The sequence below is a fragment of the Watersipora subatra genome, chromosome 8 (genome assembly GCF_963576615.1).
Source record: "Watersipora subatra chromosome 8, tzWatSuba1.1, whole genome shotgun sequence".
Lineage (NCBI taxonomy): Eukaryota > Metazoa > Bryozoa > Gymnolaemata > Cheilostomatida > Watersiporidae > Watersipora > Watersipora subatra.
The window spans coordinates 64,185,458-64,211,488 of NC_088715.1; the positions used below are offsets into that span (position 1 = coordinate 64,185,458).

Genomic DNA, 26,031 nt, shown 5'->3' on the forward strand with positions numbered 1-26,031 from the left:
GTAATATAATATCATGTGTAATATAATATTATGTGTAATATAATATCATGTGTAATATAATATCATGTGTAATATAATATCATGTGTAATGTAATATCATGTGTAATATAATATCGTGTGTAATATAATATCGTGTGTAATATAATATTATGTGTAATGTAATGTCATGTGTAATGTAATATCATGTGTAATATAATATCGTGTGTAATATAATATCGTGTGTAATATAATATCATGTGTCATATAATATCATGTGTAATGTAATATCATGTGTAATGTAATATCATGTGTAATATAATATCGTGTGTAATATAATATCCAATTACCAAGGTACCAATTCTAGTGAGTTGCATTTTTTTCGCTCTAAGTATGGCATCGGACAGACGGACAAACACGGCTCTTATTATAGTAAAGACTTGTCAAATGCCCGGTGTTGCACGGGTATTAAAAACAGCTAACAAACAGTAGCAGGTAATGTAGTTGCTATAGATTAATTTGAGTAAGCTAGTATTCGTATTGCTAAACTTACTACTGTAATAAGAGCTGTGAGAGCAAGCTTTAGTGACATTGCCTGTAACACAGAGTCGCTATGTGTATTTTAACTCAAATAATGACTCAAATCACCCATTGAGTTCATTGCATCCTGCGTAGCTTAATGGGTTAGCTTGTTTCCTCGAACGAGAGGCTGCTAGATCAATTCTTCTGTGATACCGATTTTTCATTGCTAGGTTTTACTCGCTATAGCTGGACAGACACCGAACAGACAAACAGACAGACAGACACCGAACAACGACAAATGACAAACTGAGATTTATATATGTAGAGTACTAATAATATGGTTTATTAAAAAGATTAAAATAAAGAATATAATAAACAATTTGGAACTATAATACTTAATGAGAAGAAATTGATAAAGGCACATCAACTTTTATTTATTAACAATTTGAGCAAATTGAGAAGCTTAAAAGGTCTGGAATAGTTTAAATCCATAAACAAAGCAAATGGTATTCGAAAAGTAAATGAAGCTGGATAATTCACTTGTGACACCGTGTCAGTTACGTGCGACACTGTGTCAAAAAGCCCATGAAAAGAGTGATTCAGTCGGGGGTGGGACAGCCCTCTTTGAAAGAGTAGGTGGTCATGGTTTGTCCATCAGTCTCATACAGAGCATTACTAACAGAAACAAAGTTCATCTCCCCTCTACGCCTACAACCATTAGGTTCTTACAAGAAGTGATATTTATAAGCGTTTTGGTACCATTAAAGCAAAACCATATGGCTCTTACATAAAAAAACTGCAAACCAACTTCTTGGTGCACATGCATTACAGTAGAGGGAATGCATTGGAGCAAGATACAAAATACAAATACAGTCAAACATGGATAACTCGAACTTCACGGGACCGAGCAAAAGTGTTCAAATTATCAGAGCGTTCAAGTTATCAGAGCACTGTCACAAGTCCATGTATTTACTTATTAATTAGTTGATACATGTACATATACAAACTATAATATAAATCAAAAGTACAACTGGCTTGTTTCAAATTAAATCCTTCTAATGTAAAGTTTAAAACGTTTTATCAAAAAGTATAGAGATTTTTCTATCACTTGTGATGGAACAATGATGGAAAAGACATCAGTACATATACAAACAATAATATAAATCAAAAGCACAAATGGCTTGTTTCAAATTAAATGCTTATAATGTAAAGTTTAAAACGTTTTTATCAAAAAGTATGGAGATTTTTCTATCATTTGAGATTGGTTCGTTGTTTGAGGTGATGTTATTGCCAGGACGTTTTTTAGATTGACATTGGCAAAACTTGATCGTTGTTGAAATGCTCAGAAGAAAAGACATATTTTTCTTTTGAGCGTTTTACCCACGATCAATTTAATTTTGCCGATTTTTCTTGAAGTTTATGCAAAGATTACCTCACTTTACCTTGCTTCCGAAGGGCGATCGCTATGCGGATGTTTGGTATAAATCAAATTTCACCAAACCTTTAGAAAAGTCGTTGACAAAAATATTTTGCCAATGGTGGTAATAACGACGCCTATGAATTACGAAAAGTTGAGGTTTACCTCTATGGCTTGGAATAAAGTGATTTTCTAAAGCGATAACAACCGTTTCGGTAGCCGTTGGGAAAAAACAGTTTGAGTTAACAGTGTTGAGTTCGAGTTATCTATAGCAATTTATCATTACGTAGGAAAGGACCGAAGAAACCGTTTGAGTTAACCATGTGTTCGAGCTATCCGTGGGCGAGTTATCCATGTTTGACTGTATATCACTTCTATAATAGTACGAGGTCAATCACACAGATCTTTCTTACACTGATGTTGAATTTCATTCTCAGAAACTACATATGGCAATGGATACTTGATAACTGACATTTCCATTCTAAAAGAAATAGCATACCTCTTTCTCATTATGTAGATGGCAACAGCTATCATGATAACAGCGACTACTACCAGGGCAGCTGAGGCTCCTATTAGCGCAGAACCTGGATGGTTGGATCCCGCTCTGGCAAGCTTTTCAGAGCTACTTTCAGATAACCTTTTGGCTGCCTCCGTGATAACAGTAGTTTTCTCATAGTTTGAAACGGTTGGCTTGTCAGTCTCTCCCTCTGTAGATATAGAACTTAGAGTTGTACTCTCTCTATTCACAGGCAAGTCTGTGAGATATTTATAGTTTACCGTGTTCAGTGGTTTACTGTTGTTCGGCAGTAATATCTTAGTATCATGGACATTGGGAGTTGGCAGTCGTAATGGTTGTTGACTAGGTGTTAGTGAGGTTAGCTCGGCTTTTGTAGAGCTGATTGGTTTGGAAGAAGTTTTTGCTGTTGGAGAAATATTAAGAGAGAAATTCAGAGGACTGGTAAAAAGATCAGTCAATGTGACACGTCGTGATGTGCCTATATCTGGGGTTGTACCAGCTGGACTCGCTGTTATTTGTGAAATCTTTGAAGCTAAGGAAATTTCTTTAAAGCTTTGTGAAGTTATCAGAGTCTGTGGTTGTTCAGTAGAACTTTGTGAGGTTTCCAAAGATTGTGCTTGTTCTGCGGAACTTTGTGAAGCTTCAAAGGCTTGTGGTAGTTCTGTTGAGCTGATCTGTGTGGTAACTATTTGTTGTGAGTCACTTGAACTTTGAACTGGCTCTGCCACAGTTGTGTCAGAGTAGCTACTAGTCTGAAGTTGGTCTGTCAGATGGTCTGGCCCTGAAGTTGACCAGTAGTGGCTAACAGGTTTATTAGTTGATGTAGGTGGAAGGGTCTCAGTAGCTGATTGTCCAGCATCTGTAGTAGGCATAAATCTATGAACCGTTGAAGGTGGTCTTGTGCTCGGTAAAGAGGTGATTAACCATGGTGGACTAGTAACAGCTTCTGTGGTTGTCATGACAACCTTTGTCTGTTTGGCTGTTGAAGAAGAGACTGTTTCACTCATTGACCAAGTAGGCCTCAATGTCGACTTAGTCTGTGTAGGCTCTAGGAATAAAATCTGTTGTTAAAAAATTTTTAATATTAACTTTTAAAATTAAATTTTAAAATAATTCAAACAGTTTAAATTTTGTTAACACATTCGCAAGCCGACAAATTCATAATAAATAGAACATTTTCTGGCATGGACACACCATTATACAAGTGCATGATATGTGACTTCTGATAACAGCAAATTTGCTAAACTCAAAATTTATTTTTATATTTCAGCTGATTATTGACACTTCACACCTGCAATAAGAACCTCTTAGTCAAGTCTAGTTTAAAAACTACATTCTCAGACTATAAAACAGAGGTTTGTTAAGTGAAAAAACCAAAGTCAAGGAAGTTGTAGGAAAGGTGTCTCGTATCTTTAGTATACATAAAAATGTATATGAACTAATAATAAGAACTTTTGTGGTTCAAAACTGTAGAGAATAAAGAACAGCAGCTTCAACATGAGCTTGAACTTTTTTCATGAATCTAAAGTCCATGAGGTTTGTTAAAATCTTACTAGTTGTGACAGGATGAGTCAGAGTACAGTTGGGAGCACGACTCCATGTTCCATTTGACTGGCAAGTTATGTATGTTGGATCATCAGTGGCGTAACCAGGTAGACACTGATAAATGGCTGTCTGACCCAAGTATGTTCCAATCACAGAGATTAATCTTGCATTGTCTAGCGTCGAAGGTATTCCGCAGGTTGTCTCTGCAGAGAGTGAATTTTCATTTTTACAATATGGAGGAAATGGTTGTCAAGTGCGAGTTCATATAAACATGCGTCGTAAAAATGATAAAGATCCTTCCTTACCTTTAGATTGCGGTTTAATACTACTACAGTTGGGGGCACGACTCCACTCTCCATTCAGTTGACATGTTATGTATGTTGGATCATCAGTGGTGTAATCAGGTAGACACTGGTAGGTAGCTGTCTGTCCAAACTGTGTTCCAGTAAAAGAAACCAGACCAGCATTGTCTGGAGTAGGAGGCATTCCACAGGTAATCACTGCAAGTGAAAACAAATTATAGTTTTAATGTGATTATCTTCCTTGTCTAATCTTTCTGCAGGCTATCATACATACAGTAGTTCAATTATAAACACAACAGACAGTTATAAGCAAGTTGTTATTTGAAATGGAGCTGATTAAACACACCGCACTTTCTATCAAATCAATTAGGCTTACAAAAAAGCAAGCACTGATACTGGGATACAAATATCAATACAATACAGAGATGATAACTCAACGCCTGAAGATTTATCTGTAGCATAAATGAAAATAAATTAACTTTTTAATGACAAAAATCTTTGCAAAAGATTGTAGATATAGAAGTGTTTTAATGACCTCTGGTACTCTCTACTCGCTATCAGCTAAAAAACACTTTAAATGCCTGTATATTTTTAGTTTCTCTGCATGTTATGAACTAGTAGAGGTCACACAGGGTTAGTTGTACTTTGTTACTACATTTACTTTACTACTCAATAGATACAAGTCATACTACTAGCGGAGAAGCAAAGGAGATATTCATATTCGCTTGAATATAATTGCTATAAAGATTTTCAGTGTGAATGTTTCTATCTTTAATCTCTGAAAGTTTGTCTGTGCTTGTGTAACTTGGTATGTCCAGTTATAGCTATTAAAATCTTGGAATGAAGAATCCGTATTGCAGAAAATTCGCTCTCGGCAACTCCCGTTCACCAGGAAAATGCCTTACCAATTTAGCTACACAGGATCGATGGATTCATTGAGCGACATATGTCGCTATGAGGTTGAAAATATGCAACCACTTTCCGTTACGGCGCAACATTGTTTTATGCATTAGTAGATAACTAGCTTACTTAAATTAGCCGTTGGCAATGTGCCAGTTTGATGGCAAGTGGCATTGTTTATAAGTTTGGCGTTGCTATCACTGTTTATAAGCTGATTTTTAATACCCGTGTAATGCTGAGAATTTTGCTAGTCTAAAACTAAGTGTGTATTTATAGCTGCATTGTTTTAACAGAGAAAAACTGTAGCTAGTTATGCTCAAAGGGATGAGAACGGCTGGTTACAAACCCTTACCATCACACTCTGGTGGAACAGTCCAATGTCCATTTGTCTCACAGTAAATGAATTCATCTCCAACCATCAGGTAACCGGTATGACAGCGGTATTTCGTTCTATCATTAAGGTAGTGACCATAGACACGCCGGACTCCATTCTGAATCTGTGGTGGATTTCCACAGCGTATTCCTGAAAATGGTACCATTGTTTAATGATTAACAGAAACTGTTAGTAATCTATAAATATAAATCTCAAAGTTTGTGTGTATGTGCTTTGGTTTGTCCAGCTGTAGCTATGGAAACTTAGCAATGAAATATGCGTTTTATGCTGGATTGGATCTCGGAGCCTCCCGTTGGCCTGGCAAATATCTTACCAACAAAAACGTGATTGATGACTGCACTGGGCGATATATGTCACGATGTGGGTGAAATTACGCATACCACTTCGCGCGGCGCAATGTCATTTTACGCTTGCTCTCACAGCTCTTATTAGTAAGTACTCAAAGTACTAGCTTACTAAAATTAGTCATTGGCATAGTGCCAGGCTAACGGCAAGTGGCAGGCAACTACATTACCTGTCACTGTTTATAAGCTGATTTTTAATGCCCATGCAACGTCTGGCATTAAGCTAGTTTCTACTATAATCAGAGCAATGTGTCTGTTTGTCTAAAGCCACTCTAAAAGCATTAGAAAAAATGACTGCAGGGCCCAAGTAGCGCAATTTTTTATTCAGATTCAAAGCCGACCACACTACCTCTGAACCACCTGATCGCCTATCCTTATCTAAGAATGATTATGCACTTACTTATTACACATACAGTCTCTCACGGCGATGAGACTGCCATTGTACTGGTAGCGACGAGACTGCCATTGTACATGTAGCGACGGGACTGCCATCGTACTAGTAGCAACGAGACTGCCATCGTACTGGTAGCAACGGGACTGCCATCGTACTGGTAGCAAAGGGACTGCCATTGTACTGGTAGCGACAGGACTGCCATCGTACTGGTAGCGACGGGACTGCCATCATACTGGTAGCGAAGGGACTGCCATCATACTGGTAGCAATGAGACAGCCATCGTACTGGTAGCAACGGGACTGCCATCGTACTGATAGCGAAGGGACTGCCATCGTACTGGTAGCGAAGGGACTGCCATTGTACTGGTAGCGACGGGACTGCCATCGTACTGGTAGCAACAGGACTGCCATCGTACTGGTAGCGATGGGACTGCCATCGTACTGGTAGCGACGGGACTGCCATCGTACTGGTAGCGAAGAGACTGCCATCGTACTGGTAGCAATGGGACTGCCATCGCACTGGTAGCAACGGGACTGCCATCGTACTGGTAGCGACGGGACTGCCATCGTACTGGTAGCAATAGAGCAGATATTGAAGCGAAAGTGTGTAGAGAGAAATAGTAATTCAAGAGTGAACTTTGTTCACTATCAAACTAGCAACAGGGGTAAATAGTTACAATCTGTCCAGTAACGCAGCCACCATAGCATGATTGGAAACTGATAGTTATTGAACATTCTAGAGGAGAGTAATAAGACCTTTCAGGGATAGTAAGTATCACTAGTAATTTTGGATAAGTTTATGAATGCACACTTGCAATTCTAGAGAAACACTTACTCTGACATTGAGGCGGAGTTGACCATTGTTGGTTAGCAAGACATTCTATGACGGGTTCTCCTGTCATCTGGTAGCCCGGAAGACAACTATATCTAGCTTCAGATCCTACTTCTGTACCAGTAATTAAAGTGGAGTTCTCTGTGTTTTCTATATCAGGTGGTTGCTCACATTCTAGCTCTGTAACAAAGGCAGTGGCAACATAATATAGCTAGTAGGTGGAATGAAATTGCGTGACTAACACTCAAAGTTCAGAAAACTTTTAAATTGAAATACCTTGACAAATGGGCGGTATTGTCCAATATCCTGTAACTTGGCAGGTAATGGACTCATCTCCAATCAGTTCATAGCCAATATCACACTCGTATCTGACTGTATCATTGTATGCGTGACCAAGAACATGCCTTTCTGAGTTTTGCACAAAGGGTGGAGGGCCACAGTTCACTTCTAAAAGTTAGTACATACATGTAGTTTGATTGACTATTCCGTCGAATTTTATGGGTCTGTTTGGATTTGAAAAGCAAGTACTAAAAATCACTTATGAAGAAAAGCAACTCAGCAGTTGTTTGTTTGTAAGGTACCGTACTTTTCTGACTATAAACCGCACTCCTATATAAGCTGCATCTGCTTCATTTTCCAAAAAACAATAATAAAACAATACATAGGCCCCCCTTGGTTTAGGCCGCAGAACTCAGGATGGCGCTCTCTAACACGGCAGCAACTTTGCTGTTTAAAACGGAACAGTGTCTAACAGCACTGTTTCATATTAACCGACACTTTTTAACCTAGTGCCTAACGGAACAGTACCGTTAGTCATTGTTTCGCTTTTTTTTCACCGCTAGAGGTGCACTAACCGGAGATTCTGGTTAATGCGCCCTAGCGGTGAAAGAAAAAGCCACAAAATAGCTGCACTCTTATATACGCTGCATGGCTCAAATCATCAGCAAAAATGTAGCGGCTAATAGTCCAAAAAGTACGGTAATTAAATTAGTTGTTAGTAGGAAATCTTACTGTGGCAGATGGGTGGAGTTGACCAAGTCCCGCTTTCTAAACAGCGTACTAAAGCAGAGCCCACCATGTTATAGCCAAGGCTATCACAGCTGTATCTGAGTTCTGTATCAAATGTTGTATTGTAAAGATGGCGTGATATTCCACCATTCTGTATGCTCGGTGGCTCCCCGCAGTTCTTTCCTGTTAACATGATGAATAACTATATCATGCCCGCTGTCTAACTAGCCCTTGTACACTCTTTGCATGAGCTATTCTGTAGCAATCCCTTTGAATCTGTCAGCAAAAAGGCAAAACATTTACGCATCTAAAAATAGGCCAGTTTGCCACCCAGGGGACAATTACTAAAATAACGACTAACGGAGCGGAAAGGACCCAACTGGGCTTGCTAGGAGAAGCCTCAGCTGCAAATTAGCTACAGTGGAACTTCGGTTCTCGAAAGCTTTGGTTCTCGACCAATTCGGTTTTCGACCAAATAGTTTGAGATTTATTCGTCTCAGACTTCAAACATAAATTCGGTTCTTGACCAAACCGGAGCATGTGCATTGGAATTAAACGTTCGGAACAACTTGGGAAACAGCATGGAAACGTTCGTTAACAAAAGGGGAAGCAAGTTACGCTTCGTAAAGTCTTTACAAAAAGGAAAAAACCATCTGGGATAAAGTCACTCTTCCGAAAAGATTAGCTAGGGAGACAACTCCTCTAGTTGAGAAACCCTAAATTGTTTTCGAGGATTTTCTTTCAAAGATGTGAAGTGAACGTACCATTGCTGCTTATATTTTTTTTTACATGACTTTTGATGTAACTAATCTGTTGCATTTTTTTGCTGTTCCATTATCAATTTCTGCAATTTTTGGTATTGTATCTTAAACTATAATGGTTTTGATGTTTTAAGAGCAAAACATATGAAATGTTTACTTTTTTTCATCATCATGGATAGAAAATCTTTTATTAAAAATAGACACGATCTAAATCTACCTGTTTTTATTTACAGTATGTAGCATACAGTACTGTTTATGGTGTGAAATGTTAAAAAAATACTTTACCGAAGTTGTTTTCACGATTTGGAATGGATTAAAATTTACATACATCAATTCTAATGGGAATATTTGTTTCGGATCTGGAGCAGCTCGGTTTTTAAACAAATTTCTGGAATGAATTATGTTTGAGAACCGAGGTTCCACTGTACATGAAAAAGCTAGTCAGAATCATAGATCAGGCGATGAATACTATAAACACCTCAGGCTATAAAAATTAATGTAACTGCTCCTAACCAGGCCCATATTCCCTGGAGCGGCTGGCCGGCTGGCCGGCTGAGCTGCCCCAACCTTTTAGGAATTTTTGGCAGCTTAGTACAGTCAAACTTGGATAACTCGCCCTTGGATAAAATGTAAAATTTTATCTCGAACAATTGGTTAACTCGAACGGATTTATTTGGTTCATTCTCAAGCGATGATAAATTGCTTTAGATAACTCGACCTCAACATCATTAACTCGAACAGTTCTATGCCCAACAGCTACGGGGATGGTTTTTATCGCTGTAGAATATCACTTTATTCCAAGCCATGGGGATAAACATCAACTTTTAGTAGTTCTTAGGCGTCATTATTATCATCATCGGCAAAATATTCTTATTAACGATTTTTATAAAGGTTTGCAAAAGGTGAAGTTTTACCAAACATCTGCTGGGCAATGGCCCCGCTTTTCCAAAGCGTAGAAACCTTCTGATGAACTTAAAATAAAATCGGCAATATTGATCTTTGTTGAAACGCTCAAAAGAAAAATATGTCTTTTTTCTGAGCGTTTTAACTGTTGTCAAGTTTAGCCTATTTTAATCTGAAAACGTCCTGGCAGTCTCATCACCTAAAACAAACAAATCTCAAATACCAGTAATAGAAAAATATTTATACATTCCAATAAAACTTTTTAAAACTTTACATCAGAGGCCCGGTTGAGGCCCTACATGAAAGAAACCTGTTGAGGGGGGCTTACACCGCCCCCTCCAAACCCCCAGATATTCATAACTAGTCGACTAACATTTGCCACCCCAACTTGCAACCAGGAGATACAGGCCTGCTCCTAGCACACAGTTCAGCTAGAAATTGGAAACAATTGCTTATAGGTTATGTAGAAATACTAGTAACAAAATACTATTTACTGCATTATTTACCACAAAGCAGCCAAATTACATCATGAATAATTTTATTTGATGGCCATTCTTTTGAATAGTAATTTCATCTTTAGCGCAGGTTTTACAGTATACAGACACAAGTAATGGCTGTGTACTGTATTGTGTACTGCACTGTGTACTATTGTCTTATCAACACTCTGACAGGATTTACTCGGATTAGCAGCTGGCACCCTACCAGCTGCCCCACTGAACCACATTTTGAAATAAAGAATAGTTGTACATATAGGTAGTTATTACACATAATGATCTCTCATGGCACACAAAGCTGCCATTGTACTAGTAAGGATAATATGATGGAAAGGTAGAATATTGATGCAGATTTGAGAGAATGTTATTTTGATGAGAAACTATCTTTTAAGCTCATGGATTTGTGGAAAGGTAAGCAAACTCTTCTTAATTACTCACTGATGCAAGAAGGGACCGAAGTCCATCTTTTATTTGCTTGACAAATAATAGAGTAAGATCCAGTTCTGACTTCATATCCAGGGAGACAAGTGTAAGTGACCCTGTCTTGATATCTGGTTCCATTTTGAACTGTGGCTTGAACATTTGAATTTTGTATGACAGGTGGAGACCCACAATTCACCTCTACAACGATATTTTAATTATTGTGATTCTTACCTATTCGGAATAGTAATAGGTGAGACATGCAAGTTTTCGTGCTAGCATTATGTTATTATGATAATAATACTTTTGTAAAACAAGTTCTGTTAAACTTGCTTGTTTCTAAACACTCTAATCTTCTGCACTAATATTCATTCTCAAGTGGTACAACAGAGAATTTTGTCTGTGTTTTCTTAGGGAGAAAGAGAATAAATAGCAACAGGAGAGAAGGAAAGAGGAAAAGAGAAAGAAAGAGAGGGAGAGAACGAGAAAGAGAGAGATAGGAGAGAAGAGGAAAAGAGAGAGGAAGCGAGAAGAAGAGAAGGAAGAAAGAGAGGAAGCGAGAAGAAGAGAGAGAGAGAAAGAAGGAGAGAGAGAGAGAGGGAGAGAGAGAGAGGGAGAGAAAGGGAGAGAGTGGAAGCGAGAAGGAAAAAGAGGGGAGAGAGAAGGGGTGAAAGAGAGTGAGAGAGTGTTAGTGAGAGGGAGTATGAGAGAAAGGGAAGGAGAGAGAGAGGGAAGGAGAGAAAGGAAAGGAGAGAAAGAGGGAAGGAGAGAGAGAGGGAAGGAGAGAGAGAGGGAAGGAGAGAGAGAGGGAAAGAGAGAGAGAGGGAAAGAGAGAGAGAGAGAGAGGGAAAGAGAGAGAGAGGGAAGGAGAGAGAGAGAGGGAAAGAGAGAGAGGAAAGGAGAAAGAGAGGGAAGGAGAGAGAGAGAGAGGAAAGGAGAAAGAGAGAGAGAGAGAGAGAGAGAGAGAGAGAGAGAGAGAGAGAGAGAGAGAGAGAGAGAGAGAGAGGACAGACAGGCAAAACAAGGGGGAGGGAGGATTTTGGAAGAAATTAGAGGAATAGGCAAGAAGCTGGAGAGGAATGGAAGGAAGAGAGAGTAGTCTTATAAGGGCTATGTTTACACGAAAGCCTTTGTTTTTGCTATGGACATAGTAATAGATATGCATCATATAAAGAAACACATATGTGCTAATAGCTGCATCAGAAGGTCTAAAGGTCTAAAGGTAAAGGTCTAAAGATAAAGGATCAATCTAAATTATATGCAGACTTGACCAGGAGTATTTAAGACTACTAATAATGCTGGTAGTAGCTAATATAATGGCATTTGTTTAAATACAAGTAGTTGTATGATTTAAGGTGGCAACATAAATATTATTTGGAAAAAACCACAGAGCTGTCCTTTTGTACAGGAAATGCAGGTAAGTACGTAATATAGGTAAGTAATGCAGGTAAGCAATGCAGGTAAGTAATAGTTGTAAGTAATAATGGGAAGTAGTAGTAGTAAGTGTATTGGAAGTTCTTTAAATCTCCAGTAAAACTCAACAGAGGGTAAGATATATGTTCTGGTCGTTTATTAATCTTAACACATCGTGCTGTCAAACACATTAGTCAAATATACATGTAAATTGACAGAATAGTTAGGAGTATAATAAATTTTCAAAGCTTGATAAAAATAAGAGAGTTAATTTCTACTTACAAAAATTAACTTTCTTATTTTTATCAAGCTTTGAAATTTATTATTATTCTTACTATTCTGTCAATTTACATGTATATTCTATTAATGTGTTTGACAGCACGATGTGTTAAGATTAATAAAAGACCAGAACATTTATTTGACCATCTGTTGAGTTTTACTGGAGACTTAAAGAGCTTCCAATACATTGAAAAGTTACCACGCCAGATGAAGACAAGCAGCCCATCATGGACACGCAGCTACAGAAGCTCAGAGAACAGCACGTCAACTTTTCCACTTGGGTGAACTCTATTTCAACTCAGAGTAATTTAGCTTATAAAGAGACATAAACCAGTCGATGCACTAGATAGCCTACTGGACAATCTGACGGAATTTCTTGCAGAATTAACAGGTGCAAACACTCTTAGTGATACACTGCTGAGTAAGGATGTAGGAGATAATTTTTCTTCATACAAATTGAATGGTGGGGGGGAGAAATATGTACCTGAATTCATGCAAAGCACGCAAACAGAATATGACAGTGCTATAAACTCTAAAGTGAAGTATGAAAGGTCTATCAATTCTCAGTCAGCTGTAAATTTAAAGCGTGATATTCATCTATTGTTAAAGCGCAATGACTTTATGCTTGAACAGCTAGATGGTATTGTCAATGAGGATGTCAGCCAATCACAGGCTGCTTTTGTTGTTGTAGAGATAGATGACTTTATTAGTGTGCATAGTCTAAAGCCTGCCCTAAAAGCTTTTAATAGTGCTGAAGATAATAGTGATTTATTTTCTGATGTAGATAAGTGTATTATGAACTTAGACCCCAAGGTTGTAGTATCTAAGCAAATGTCTCATCTACTTACAAGTTCAAGGCAGGTAATAATGCCTCAGGCTAGTCAGCCACAATCTGAAAGCTTTGCAGATTACACTATTACACCAGTCTCACTAACAATAGCATCACCTACCACTACTTCTAACACTCTCGGTGGAGACCACTCTATCTTTCACACTTCTGCATCATCAAACAATTTTACTGAACCAATCTTTACTTCAACCCAAACTTCGACTACTGGTACAGGTGTACCGGTCATGTCAAACGGCACAGGTGTGCCTACAATGGCGGCAGGTACAGATGTACTGGTCGCGTCAGACGTCACAGGCGTGCTGGCTGCAGCCATTGGTGTGGGTGTGTCAGTCGTGTCGGGTGGCACAGGTGTGCCAATACAGTCTGGTAAGACAAGTAAGATAAGACAAAACAGTGTTGAAGCAGGAAAATTGGGATATCTATGACACAAAGTCCATTGGTGAGTAGTGGATTAGCCACAATACCAGAGTTTTCAGGTGCAACAGGGTTTAGGCCAAATAATCTTAGTTATCAAACCAGCACATCCCTCAACACAGAATCACAGGTAAGACCTTTAAATCTAAGTATCACTGCTGGGTATGATGAGAATGCCGAGTTTATAGGTACAACTGTTCTTAGCAACTCCCTATTGGCGAGGATAGAATAGTCGCTTCAAAAAGGGACCACTTTCTGTTTTCAGTTGAAATAGGCCTGAGCGGGCTGAATTTAGGGCTGTTTGGCTGTCACACACTCACCATGAATAAGGTTCTGAAAAAGAATAGGCTTGGGCACTTGAAAAGCGTCTGAAAGAAGAAGAAGCTTTATCCCATGTTAGATCTATTTTAGCAAATATGAGAGAAAATGAGAAAATGAGAGAAAATTAAAATGAAAGAATGTAGAAACCCCTTGAAGGCCTTTACTCAGTTGCCAATGTAACTGTTAAATGTACATTTCTAGAGCTCGAAAAACTAAAACACCTTACAAAAGGTGACATCAAAAGTCTGATAAGCTTAGTAAATACTGTTGAATTATGTTACAGTCAGTTAGGGGTAGTTAAGCAGCTTTCAGCTGTTACATCAACCCAAGTTGGTGTACTGAAATCAAAGTTGCTCCTGACAATTACGAGAGAATGAATAAGAGTTTACTCAATACTCTCTGCCAATGACAAAATCCAACCTTTCACAAAGCTTATGAGATCTTTAGAATGCGAGCGCAACCTCTGCATCAAAGAGTTGGCAAAGGATGCAGCAAAACCAACCAAGCATGCAGAAAAGAACAGCAAATTTGGTGCCACAGCTAACACACATGCCTCCTCTGATGGAAGTGCAACAAGTGGAAAATCATTTTCTTGCCTAATACATACCCATCCAAAAGTTACACACAACACAATGGAGTGCCGACAGTTTAAAAATATGAGAATGAATGATCGGGTAAGTTTTTTAATAAAGCATAAGACTTGCTTCCGCTGCACAGGTACACACAGAAGAGAAAACTGTGAGGTTACAAACAAATGCACTACATGTCAAAAGGATGACCACCACAACCTGCTGTGCAGACAGAGACCAGAAAAGAAGCAAACAAGCAGTGATGACTTGAAGGCAACTGCTAAATGTCGTGCCAGTACCAACTATTCAAAAAGGGATGCATCCAATTTGGTATTTCTAATTTAGAGTGTGTCAGTGGCAGGATCTTCTAACAAAGCAGTAATGTTTTACAATGGAGGATCTAATGCACCTATTTTGCAAAAAAACTCTACCAAGAAGCTGGATGGTAAAAAGGTGGGAAAGGCGCAGGTATGAATCACTAAGGTTGAGAACAGTGTCACAGAGCACCAAACCATTGTTTACAATATTTGGCAGGTAATGACAGAAGGGAAAAAATTGCCTGTGATTGCCTATTGTATGGAAGAAATAACTAGTCAAGTTCCAAGTCTCAACCTAGATACACTTCAATCACTCTTTCCAAAAAAAAATAATTTGGAAGACCTAGTATGAACTGAGGCCAAGGTAGACATCCTACTTGGCAATGACTACTATGGCTATCACCCAAAAAATGAAGGGAACACACCAGGGGCTCACCTGAGCTTATTGTCTAAAACTTTAGAAAGATGCTTACAGGGATTCCACCCCTCTCTCAAACAGAGGATAATAAGCAACCTGATTGGGACATCATGCATTGAAGAGAATGATCCATACAATTCGTTTTGTAAGAAAACTAAAGTCCTCACAGGAACATGTTTGAAAAAGGCTGATGTCCAGGGAATGGACACCTTTAATTGGTCAGAAGTTGTGGTGACCAAGGTACAGTCTCGATGTGGTGGCAGCAAGTGTGGAAAATGTCTAATACGGGAACACACATACTTTTCCAAAAACAGCAAGAGTTGGAAAGGATCCAGAACAATCTTAGGTATGATTCAGACAAAGAAATCTGGACTACAACATACCCTGGTTGAGGGATCCTACTCTGCTCTCTGACAATCGTAAGGCAATAATCGCAACCCTGAAGAACACCGAGAAAACTCTAACAAAAAGAGGAAGTGATTGAACCAGAATTGATAGTGAGAAAATTCAGGACATGCTAGCCAGAAAAGTGGCTAGGAAGCTTTTACCTGAAGACATCCAGAACTGGAAAGGTCCAACTTTCTACATCAGTCAGATGGCGGTTGAGAATCCAAACTCATCTTCTACCCCAGTGAGAATTGTATTCAACAGCAGTCAGAGGTTTAATGCCCAGTTCCTCAACAACTCATTGGCAAAAGGACCTAACAGTTATATGACAGGATTATTAGGCATTTTACTCAGATAGCGAGAAATACTTCTGTGCTCATAGGAGATATAAGAAAAATGTTCAATTCAATTCACATCTATGAGGCGGAACAACACTATCATCATTTCCTTTGGCAAAATATGGATCTCACACAAGAATCTGATACCTGTTGTATTACCAGGGTTAATATGGTAGACAGACTCCCACCTGAAATAAGTGCTGAAGCCATTCTCAAAATAGTAGAGCTGAATAAAGAAGAATACCCTAGAGTGGATAGGCTTTTCCGAAAGTCAATGTATGTAAACGATGTGGTCGAGTCAGTAGGGAATGAAATAGAGGCTAAAAATCTTGCAGCTGATGCCACAAAAGTACTTTCAAAATTAGGATTCCACATCAAGGGGTGGGCTTTTAATGATCACTTCGCAGAAAACAAAACTTCTTGTGTGCTTGGCCTGTCATGTAATCCAAAATGAGATAAAATTCAGAATAGACAAACGCTTGACTTCTCACAAACAAAGAGTAATAAACAAAGTAATTGCAAAATAGAATCTGACGAGATCCTCGAGGTCATCCCAAACATCCTCAAAAAAAACATGGTGCTTAAGCAAATCATGCGATTCTACGATCCTCTCGAGATAATCAATTCATTTGTCATGATTGGTAGAATGTATCTCAGGGAGACATGGTATTTGGGCATCGGCTGGGATAATTCCCTGCCAGATTTAATGTAGAAAAAGTGAGTAGAGTTCTTTCATCAAATGAAAAATCTTTGTAAAATCAAGTTTGGTCGATGTTTGACTCCTGAGGGTGCAGTTGGTTTGTCAACTGCAAATGTTGGCCAACTGTAAATGTTAATAATACCGAGTGACGCTAGTGACAAAGCTTATGGGTTTGCAGCATATGTTAGATGAAAGTTGTCAAATGATACATACTTCGGCAGGTTGTCTCTTGCAAAGTCACCCATTGCAACCCTCCGGAGGCTGATGACACCTCAGTTGGAACTAAATGCAGCTCTGTTAGCCAGGAGAGGGCGTGAAGTCATAGAAAAGGAAATGAGTTTTAAATTTGACAGGGTTGACAGGCACATGACGGACTCAGCAACAGTGCTGTACATGCTTGCCAAAACCTTTACCAGACTTAAACTTTATGAAAGAGTGAGAATTGGTGAGATTCTAGCTGCCAGTCCCACCAGCGGGTGGCAATGGGTTAGTAGGGAACACAACACAGCAGATTGGATAAGTCAAGGTAAATAAGCCGTTGACATAAGACCAGAAACAGCTTGGTGGAGAGGACCAGACTTCTTGTAAAAAAATAACTTTGGAAAACCAAAGGTTCAGGTGAGGTTGGACAAAAGGACCATTGCCAGGAGAAAAAACTACAGTTGTTGCCAATACCAACCATGTCAATATATCACAGATTCCTGCTTTTGAGATTGACTACCGTAAGTATAGCTCTAGTAAAAAGCTGATCTGGGACTTATAGCAATAGGTAAAAGTAAATCATTAAAAGCTGGCAGAACCAGTAACATCACCACAAAACACATCGAAGCTAGTAAAAGATTTCTGACCAAAAATGTGCTAGGCGCAATGACTGTGGAATTAAAGAAAACAAAAAATAGTCGGTATGCAAGGCTGAAACCTATAAAGGACACAAATGGAATATGGGTAATAGGTGAAAGAATGGCTGAGAGAATTCCCTTGAAAAAAGATTGAGAAGATCCTCCCCAAAGATTCCCTCCAGCAATTAACCCTTTAGCTAGACTCCTGATAAAAGAAGCCCATCATCATGGAGGTCACAGAGGTCGTAATGCAACATTAGCACGTTTCCGACATTAATACTGGGTGCCACAGGGTAGTAGCCTAGCCAAATACGTGAAGAATAATTGTATGCTCTGTCAGATCCGAGAGCTTAAATTACTAGGTCAGCAAATGAGAAGCCTCCCATTAGGAAAGCTACAGCAATCAGAACCATTCTCACATACGTTGTTAGACCTTTTTGGACAATATCCCATAAAAGAAGAGGTTCAAAAGAGGACCACTGGCAAGGGATAAAGAGTGGTTTTCACAGATCTTTACTCAAGGGCTTTTCACATTGAACTTCTGTTCTCTTATGACATCAGCTCCTTTTTGATGGCATTATGACGGTTCACCATTATAAGAGGTTGGCCAAAAGTCATTTATTTGAATCAGGGCTCACAGTTAACCCATGCCGAAAGCGAACTCAAAACAATATGGGCAAATATCAACAAAGAAACTTTGTACAAGGCAGGTACTCACAATGGCTTTGATTAGGTTTTTGGACCAGAAAATGCACCATGGTATCAGAGATCTGCTGAATCACTGATTAAATTCATCAAAAAAACGCCTAAGTTTTTGTATGAGTAGAGAGAGATTGTCTGCGGCAGAATTTCTTACTGTGTAAACAGAAGCTGCCAACATGTTAAATGAGCGGCCTCTGGGTCGTCTGCCGGCTGAAGATTATACAATAAATCTGCTAACACTTAACAATCTTCTTTTAGGCAAATGCTTTGCCAACGGTCTGGGACATATCGCTGTCCTCACCGCAACCGGCAACACTAGGTTCAGTTTGGTCAATAAAGTAACGACAGGTTTTGGAAGCTTTGGGTCGAGCTTCTAGCGTCAACCATGACTGCCCAAACAAAGTGGTACACCGAACAGAGAAATCTCTAGGTAGGTGATGTGGTGTTAGATATTAGTTCAAATGTCTTACGATCTCAATAGCATTTGGTACAGGTGGTCTAAATCTATCCGGACCAGAATGATATCATTCGGCGAGTAGACGACTTAAAGTACCGGAACTTCAGCACAGGTAAGGAATACGAAACCTACACAGTTACTTCCATCATAATATCGTGAAGTGTACACAAACTAGCCCTAATAGTTCCGATAGAAGAACAGTAGGTACTGTACCACATACAATAGTAACATGTGATCACATCTACTCTTAATTGGTACCATATTAATCATACACACTGACACATTCTGGTTGTATAGCATATCTGCATTTTGATTTTAGTAGTTTGTTTTAGTCAGATACCCGTCAGATTATCCCTTGCGCTCATTTGCTTGGGTATTATCACTTTGTGCTTGTTAATGTTTAGTACTTTCCTATGTTTGACCAACCCATACCCCTCCGATGTATTGGGAAGATTTTTTCATTAGACCAAACATGAGCTTTGTTTAGTTTGTTTACTGTACCCTATTACAAAGTGTATGATCGTCACTACATTTGTCACGAGTAATATCTACAATTGACACAGTTCTCATTACCTAGCAACACGATTGAGATAGAGGCTAGCAAATATTCTCATTGGATAAGGACTTCATTGTGTGCATCGACTCAAGAACTTAAATAGGAAGTCTGTATCGAAGTAACACTATGCTAAAGTATGAAGAAAAGCGCAACATACGCACATTGTTCAGTTTTAAATAATCAAGCCTTAGTAAGCAGTCAGTTATCTATATTAAATTGAACTTGTCAACTGTAAAAAGACCAGTAATTTTTTACTGTATTGGAAGCTCTTTAAGTTTCCAGTAAAACTCAACAGAAGTGTTAAGATTAAAAAATAACCAGAACATTGATCTGACCATCTATTGAGTTTTACTGGAGACTTAAAGAGCTTCCAATACGGTAAGTGACACAGGTAAATGTACACACAGTCAGCAAAAGTACTATAACATTCCTTCAACAACAATCAATATTCATTCATATAAAAGTTTGCAAAGTTTTACCAAATTAGATTCTCATGCTTTTGCCAGTTTTGTTATTTTGCTCATGAATTGAATTAATTACAGCTTTGCTGCCTTACTTGAACCTCTAAACCTTTGCTGACAAGATCAGTTAAGAAGAAATTGTCTACCCAAGTATGCAAATGAAAACAACTCTAATTACTTGCTAAAATGTACTTACTAGTACAGCTTGCAGGCCTGCCATCACTCGAAGTTGACCAGCTGCCAGACGCTTGACAGCTTAGCGTAAACCTCAAAGAATTGGTTCTATCATAGCCAGAATTACATGAGCAGGACTTTGTGTTGGGGTACCTAGTTGAGCTGCCCGAGCAAGACACACCGACCATTGAGGGCAATGGTCCACAGTCTCTTCCTACCAAATATCAAATTTTGATAAATATCAAATTTGGGTCTTTTTACCCTTTTCTATGGTCTAGACCAGACCACCACAATGGCATTAAATTACTATGTGAAGTGGCTATCTGGTAGACTAAGTTAGATACCTATTTATGATTTTCATCCAAAGTTAATTGCAATTCTAGTGAATAACTTAAATAATGATGAAGTCTTGATTGTATGAAACCTTACAGCTTCAACACATGAATTTTCAAATATTTAATAATTTTTCTTCCTTGAACTCCAACTTATTATAGTTGTTATAATGTATTTTGTAGCCAGTAATCTAAACACTATAACATAATATGGGCTACCTTACATATAGATACTTGCTAAAGTAATGTTTGAATGCCGAACGAAGGTTTCAAACTAACATATTTGGTAAAAAAATAAAATTCATAACACGAAACAGCACAATAAAAAACAAGACCATAGATGTAAAGGCATCTAAAAAGACTGAGGCCCACAGCTGTGGAGGCATATAAAAACTGAGTACCACAGCTGTGGAGGCATGGGAAAAGACTGAGGACCACAGCTATGGAGGCATATATAAAGACTGAGGATCACAGCTGTGAAGGCATATAAAAAGACTAAGGCCCACAGCTGTGTAGGCATAATAAAGACTGAGACCCACAGCTGTGGAGGCATATAAAAAGAATGAAAACCACAGCTGTAAAGGCATATAAACTCTCAAACAGTAATGAGATACTGACGGACTCCAACTAGAACCTAAACACCACATAACATTTCAGTTCCTAGTGTCAGCCACTCACCTTGACAAGTTCCATTTGGTGCGATCCAGTTTCCTTGGTCACCACAGTAAGTTCTTACTGTTCTCGAACCATCAGGCAAGTAGTAGTTTGTGTTACAAGTGAATGTGACATAACCCGTATAGTATCTGACAATATATTATATGACTGGGTACAAAATATCCTCTGTAGTATCTGACAATATATTATACGACGGGGTACAACATATCTTTTACTTGTAGCTGACAATATATCATACAACAGGGTACAACATATCCTCTGTAGTATCTGACAAGATATCATACAACAGGTTACATATCCCCGTGTAGTATCTGATAATATATCATACAGCAAGTTACAACATATCCTCTGTAGTATGTGACAATATATCATACAACAAGTTACAACATATCCTCTATAGTATCTGACAATATATCATACAACAGGTTATAACATACTCTCTGTAGTATCTGATAATATATCATACAACAGGGTACAACATATCCTCTGTAGTATCTGACAATATATCATACAACAAGTTACAACATATCCTCTATAGTATCTGACAATATATCATACAACAGGTTATAACATACTCTCTGTAGTATCTGAAAATATAGCATACAACAAGTTACAACATATCCTCTGTAGTATCTGACAATATATCATACAACAGGGTATAACATATTCTCTGTAGTATCTGAAAATATAGCATACAACAAGTTACAAAATATCCTCTGTAGTGTCTGACAATATAGGCTATCATACAAAATGTTACAACATATCTTCTGTAGTATCTGACAATATATCATACAACAGGGTACAACACATCTTCTGTGGTATCTGACAATATATCATACAACAGGGTACAACACATCTTCTGTAGTATCTGACAAAATATTATACAACAGGGTACAACATATCTTCTGTAGCAACTGGCAATATATCATAAAATAGGTTAACATTTTTTGTACTATTTGATAATATATCACACAACTGGTTTATCTACATTTATTTAATTTAAGCCATTACATGTCACTTTTAAAACTATGCTTGGTTCAGTTAAACTGAGGAATTTTGGCAAATAATAAACTTGTGAAAACTCATGCTTACTAACTTTGTAAATACGTTGAGGGAAAATTTATCATAAGCAACAAAATGCATTGTATTAGAGAAAATCTTTTTCTGCTAAAGCTGTTTTTGAAAAGTTAAAAATATAGAAACAATCAAGAAAGGTAAAAAAGTTATGATATTATATTTAATGTTTTATGATTATATAGTGATTACATAAATGTTCTTGAAGAGCTACCGTACTGATTTCACTGCTACATTTTACAGTTGTAATGATAGCGATTAGGTAGAAGTCTTTGTAATTTACTGATTCCACCTGTTTCTTTTTAGTAAATGGTGCACACTTGGTACTTACATTTCTCTAGTCTCAGAATGAGTGAAGTATTGAATGGCATACACTGTATGTTGTCCTCTGCAGTAGCCACTGCAGTATCGTCTGTAGTAAGAATCGTATCCATGATAGTATCCATAAGATGTCCTTGAAGTAGACCTGCTTCTTTGAGAACTCAGAACAAAGTCATGAGAAGCCTTGTCCATGTATGGGGCGGAGCTGCAGCGTACCCCTAAAATTCATAGTCTGTGATACACACTGCCAATATTATAGCTGTTATGGCTATATTTAGGGGTATAGTCATAAAGATTTCATAAGAGGTCATTGAGAGGTCAGTAAGAGGTCATCAGGAGGTCATAAATAAGTTATTGAGAGGTCAGTGAAAGTTAATTAGGAGGCCATAAAGAACTCATTGAGAGGTCATTGAAAGTTCTTTAGGTCACAAAGAAGTCATTGAGAGGTTTTTTAGAATTCATTAGAAGGTAATAAAAAGTCCCTGAGAAGCCACTGACAGGCCATGCAAAGATGACCTGCTACAAAGACTAAATTACAAGGCCTCTCAACCCTGTTCTTTATCTCTTTTCCTGTCGCATGATTGGTTCCAGTTTGCGATACACTGTCACTAGAGCTTCTGTCCATTTAGCAATCTGTATTGCTGAACTGAATAGCAAGTACTCACGTCCTAAAACTACTTAAAGTTTAAGCTGCGGTACCCTAAAATATTTATAAGGCATGTGAGTTATGTTTATGATATTAAAATAAAATGTATTTTTCTTTTAATCGCATTCATTAATTTACAATTCAAATTCACCATTTAAAAAATACCAATTCATCAAACACCACATTAAAATGAATTAGAAATGATTCATACGCTGTTTAAACATGATTTCATCATGGCTGACCAAAGGCAATGTCTAAAAAGCTATAGCAATGCTTGAATGCCTTTCAGTTAATGTGAATTTCTCTTGTCATGCCAACCTTTACTATAATAAATCTTTTTTATAATGTTTTTCTGTCTGTCCATCAGTCTGCCTGTCTGTCTGCCCGTCCGTCTGTCCAAAGCCACATTAAGAACGTAGCGAAGAAAGATTGTTTTCCACAAAATCCCAGCTAATACATTCCATTTTACAGCCACCCATGCTACCTTGCCATATTGAAAAGTAATCGTACACATAGTTATTACGCCTGTTGATTGTCTCGACGCACAGGACTGTCAGGATACTAGTCATTGATAAAACAGCAATTTGACAATTTACAAGGTAAACTAATTATTTTCCAAAGTTGCTCAATTTGCTTGTATTCTGATACCTACCGAGCTAGAATCCAGCTTTATGGCATGCAGCAATGACTAAAAGTGGTAGGGCAGTCAGCATTTCCTGTACCAGGGAGTGTGATATTATCAATGTCTTCGGGTACAAATTGCTATCGATTTCAGCCCTAGGTTTAGTGCCATCAAGCATGTTAAGCAATAATATTTGAAATATTTAACATATTAAAGTATTTAATAAGTGTATTTTAAAAGCAATACTCAAAAGCAATGAAATTTAATGTTTTTGATATTTTTCGATTTTATATAAATCTTTTGAAAAAATAATCACTTCTTGTTTTCTTAACGGAACAAAACTACAGAAAGATAGGTTTCAATTATATATATAGTATAGTGTCTGAATATTGACATTTAGCACAAAAAAGTGTTTTTCTTATAACGCGATATCTTGGCAAACTCAATACCTTTATACTAAAAAAAGATATTTGTCTATGCATTTTTGTTTTAAGAGATCAAGAGATCAATTTGAGAGGACAAAGTTATATATTGCACTGAAGTTTGATTGAATGGCTAGAAAGCATCCCTCCGTAATGCCATATCCTTTTATCAGTGTGAAAGCAAATAATATCATGAGAATTATTGGTTGCCAAGAGCATCTATATATAGCTTCGAAACTCTGTTTTTAGTGTGACACTTCTTTCCACGACAGCTTGACTGGTCTTCAAATCAGATCAGCCTGACCTAGATTAATATTGAAAATTAGCGATGGCCCGTCTAACAATGTTAAATTTTACAAAAAACTAGCTAGTTTTATCATCTCTTATTGCACTAATTCATCTTAGAAAAAATGGTTGTAGCTAGCATAGAAATCCATAGAACACATATGAAGCTGTATGGAGCTATCAACTACTCCTAAAGACTTACTAGGACAAGAGACTTGCACTCCAGACCATATGGAGTATCCATGCAAACTCAGACACGCCATGGTGTTGTTCCCTCTTGTGGCATAACCATTGGCAGAGTCACAGGTGTAGGTTGCTATTTTTAACATATCCTTGTTTGGCATTTCTATCGTTGTTACTGCCACAGTAGCATGGGGGACTGAAGGAGGGGCCCCGCATGAATTAGAAACTAGAAATGTAAGACTAAATTGTGGGTAGCATACAGGTGAAATTTATAAACAATAGACTTCGGCATCCAATCACAGGGCGTTGTCAATTTCAATGTCATTTGTCAACCTAACAACAAACGACCCGATCTCATGGGCTGTAGGGCAAAAAGTCTGACATCACTGTTACTACTGATAATCAATAATATGATAACATAATATATAATAGTATGTGGATTAATCAGTAAACATGATCAAACATTTAATTTACGATATTGCATTTTAGTATTACTTGATACAAAAATCAACACCGCTTTTTATTATTTCAGTTATATTATCCTTTCTGCCACCTTTTATTTCACAACACCAAAGGAATGAAGAGTAATTAAATCACTTGCCACCAGTAACAAACTCAAAACATGACTGTTATCGGTTTAACAATAAGCGGTTCAAACGTCATTTATGCCGAGGTCTATTGTTTATAAATTTCACCTAGCGTACACTTTCTGATCACCAAAAGGATAGAATGAAATGGAATGCTAACCGTTTTTGTTAACTCGTATCGCACTATTAGTAGCATGACTTTACTATATTGTTAACTCGTAATGCACGTATACCAACATGACTTTACTGTATTGTTAACTCGTATTGCACTTATACCAACATGACTTTACTGTACTGTTAACTCGTATTGCACTTATACCAGCATGACTTTACTGTATTGTTAACTCGTATTGCACTTATACCAGCATGACTTTACTGTATTGTTAACTCGTATTGCACTTATACCAACATGACTTTACTGTATTGTTAACTCGTATTGCACTTATACCAGCATGAATTTACTGTATTGTTAACTCGTATTGCACTTATACCAGCATGACTACTGTATTGTTAACTCGTATTGCACTTATACCAGCATGACTGCTGTATTGTTAACTCGTAATGCACTTATACCAGCATGACTGCTGTATTGTTAACTCGTATTGCACTTATACCAGCATGACTACTGTATTGTTAACTCGTATTGCACTTATACCAGCATGACTGCTGTATTGTTAACTCGTAATGCACTTATACCAGCATGACTGCTGTATTGTTAACTCGTATTGCACTTATACCAGCATGACTACTGTATTGTTAACTCGTATTGCACTTATACCAGCATGACTGCTGTATTGTTAACTCGTATTGCACTTATACCAGCATGACTACTGTATTGTTAACTCGTATTGCACTTATACCAGCATGACTACTGTATTGTTAACTCGTATTGCACTTATACCAGCATGACTACTGTATTGTTAACTCGTATTGCACTTATACCAGCATGACTACTGTATTG

General features: G+C 37.8%; 1 protein-coding gene across 1 annotated transcript; it reads right to left on the reverse strand.

Moving 5' to 3' along the window:
- Positions 1-883: 883 nt before the first annotated feature.
- Positions 884-22,950, reverse strand: LOC137402843 (sushi, von Willebrand factor type A, EGF and pentraxin domain-containing protein 1-like). Its single transcript, XM_068089351.1, has 13 exons — positions 22,863-22,950; positions 22,336-22,543; positions 20,934-21,058; positions 19,946-20,137; positions 10,747-10,929; positions 8,154-8,333; positions 7,419-7,589; positions 7,146-7,322; positions 5,532-5,702; positions 4,283-4,477; positions 3,986-4,180; positions 2,415-3,480; positions 884-1,206 (listed from the first exon to the last, which is right to left on the reverse strand). The coding sequence occupies exons 1-13, from the start codon at positions 22,948-22,950 to the stop codon at positions 1,098-1,100; spliced, it is 3,060 nt and encodes a 1,019-aa protein (XP_067945452.1). The 3' UTR covers positions 884-1,097.
- Between the last annotated feature and the right edge of the window lie 3,081 nt (positions 22,951-26,031).

Coding starts and splice junctions, on each gene's coding strand:
- LOC137402843 (XM_068089351.1), bottom strand. CDS start 22,950: ATGGACAGAAGCTCTAGTGACAGTGTATCGCAAACTGGAACCAATCAT. Junction 22,544..22,862: donor GAACAGGGTTGAGAGGCCTT/GTAATTTAGTCT, acceptor TATGAATTTTAG/GGGTACGCTGCAGCTCCGCC. Junction 7,590..8,153: donor AACTCCACCCATCTGCCACA/GTAAGATTTCCT, acceptor ACTAACTTTTAG/AAGTGAACTGTGGCCCTCCA.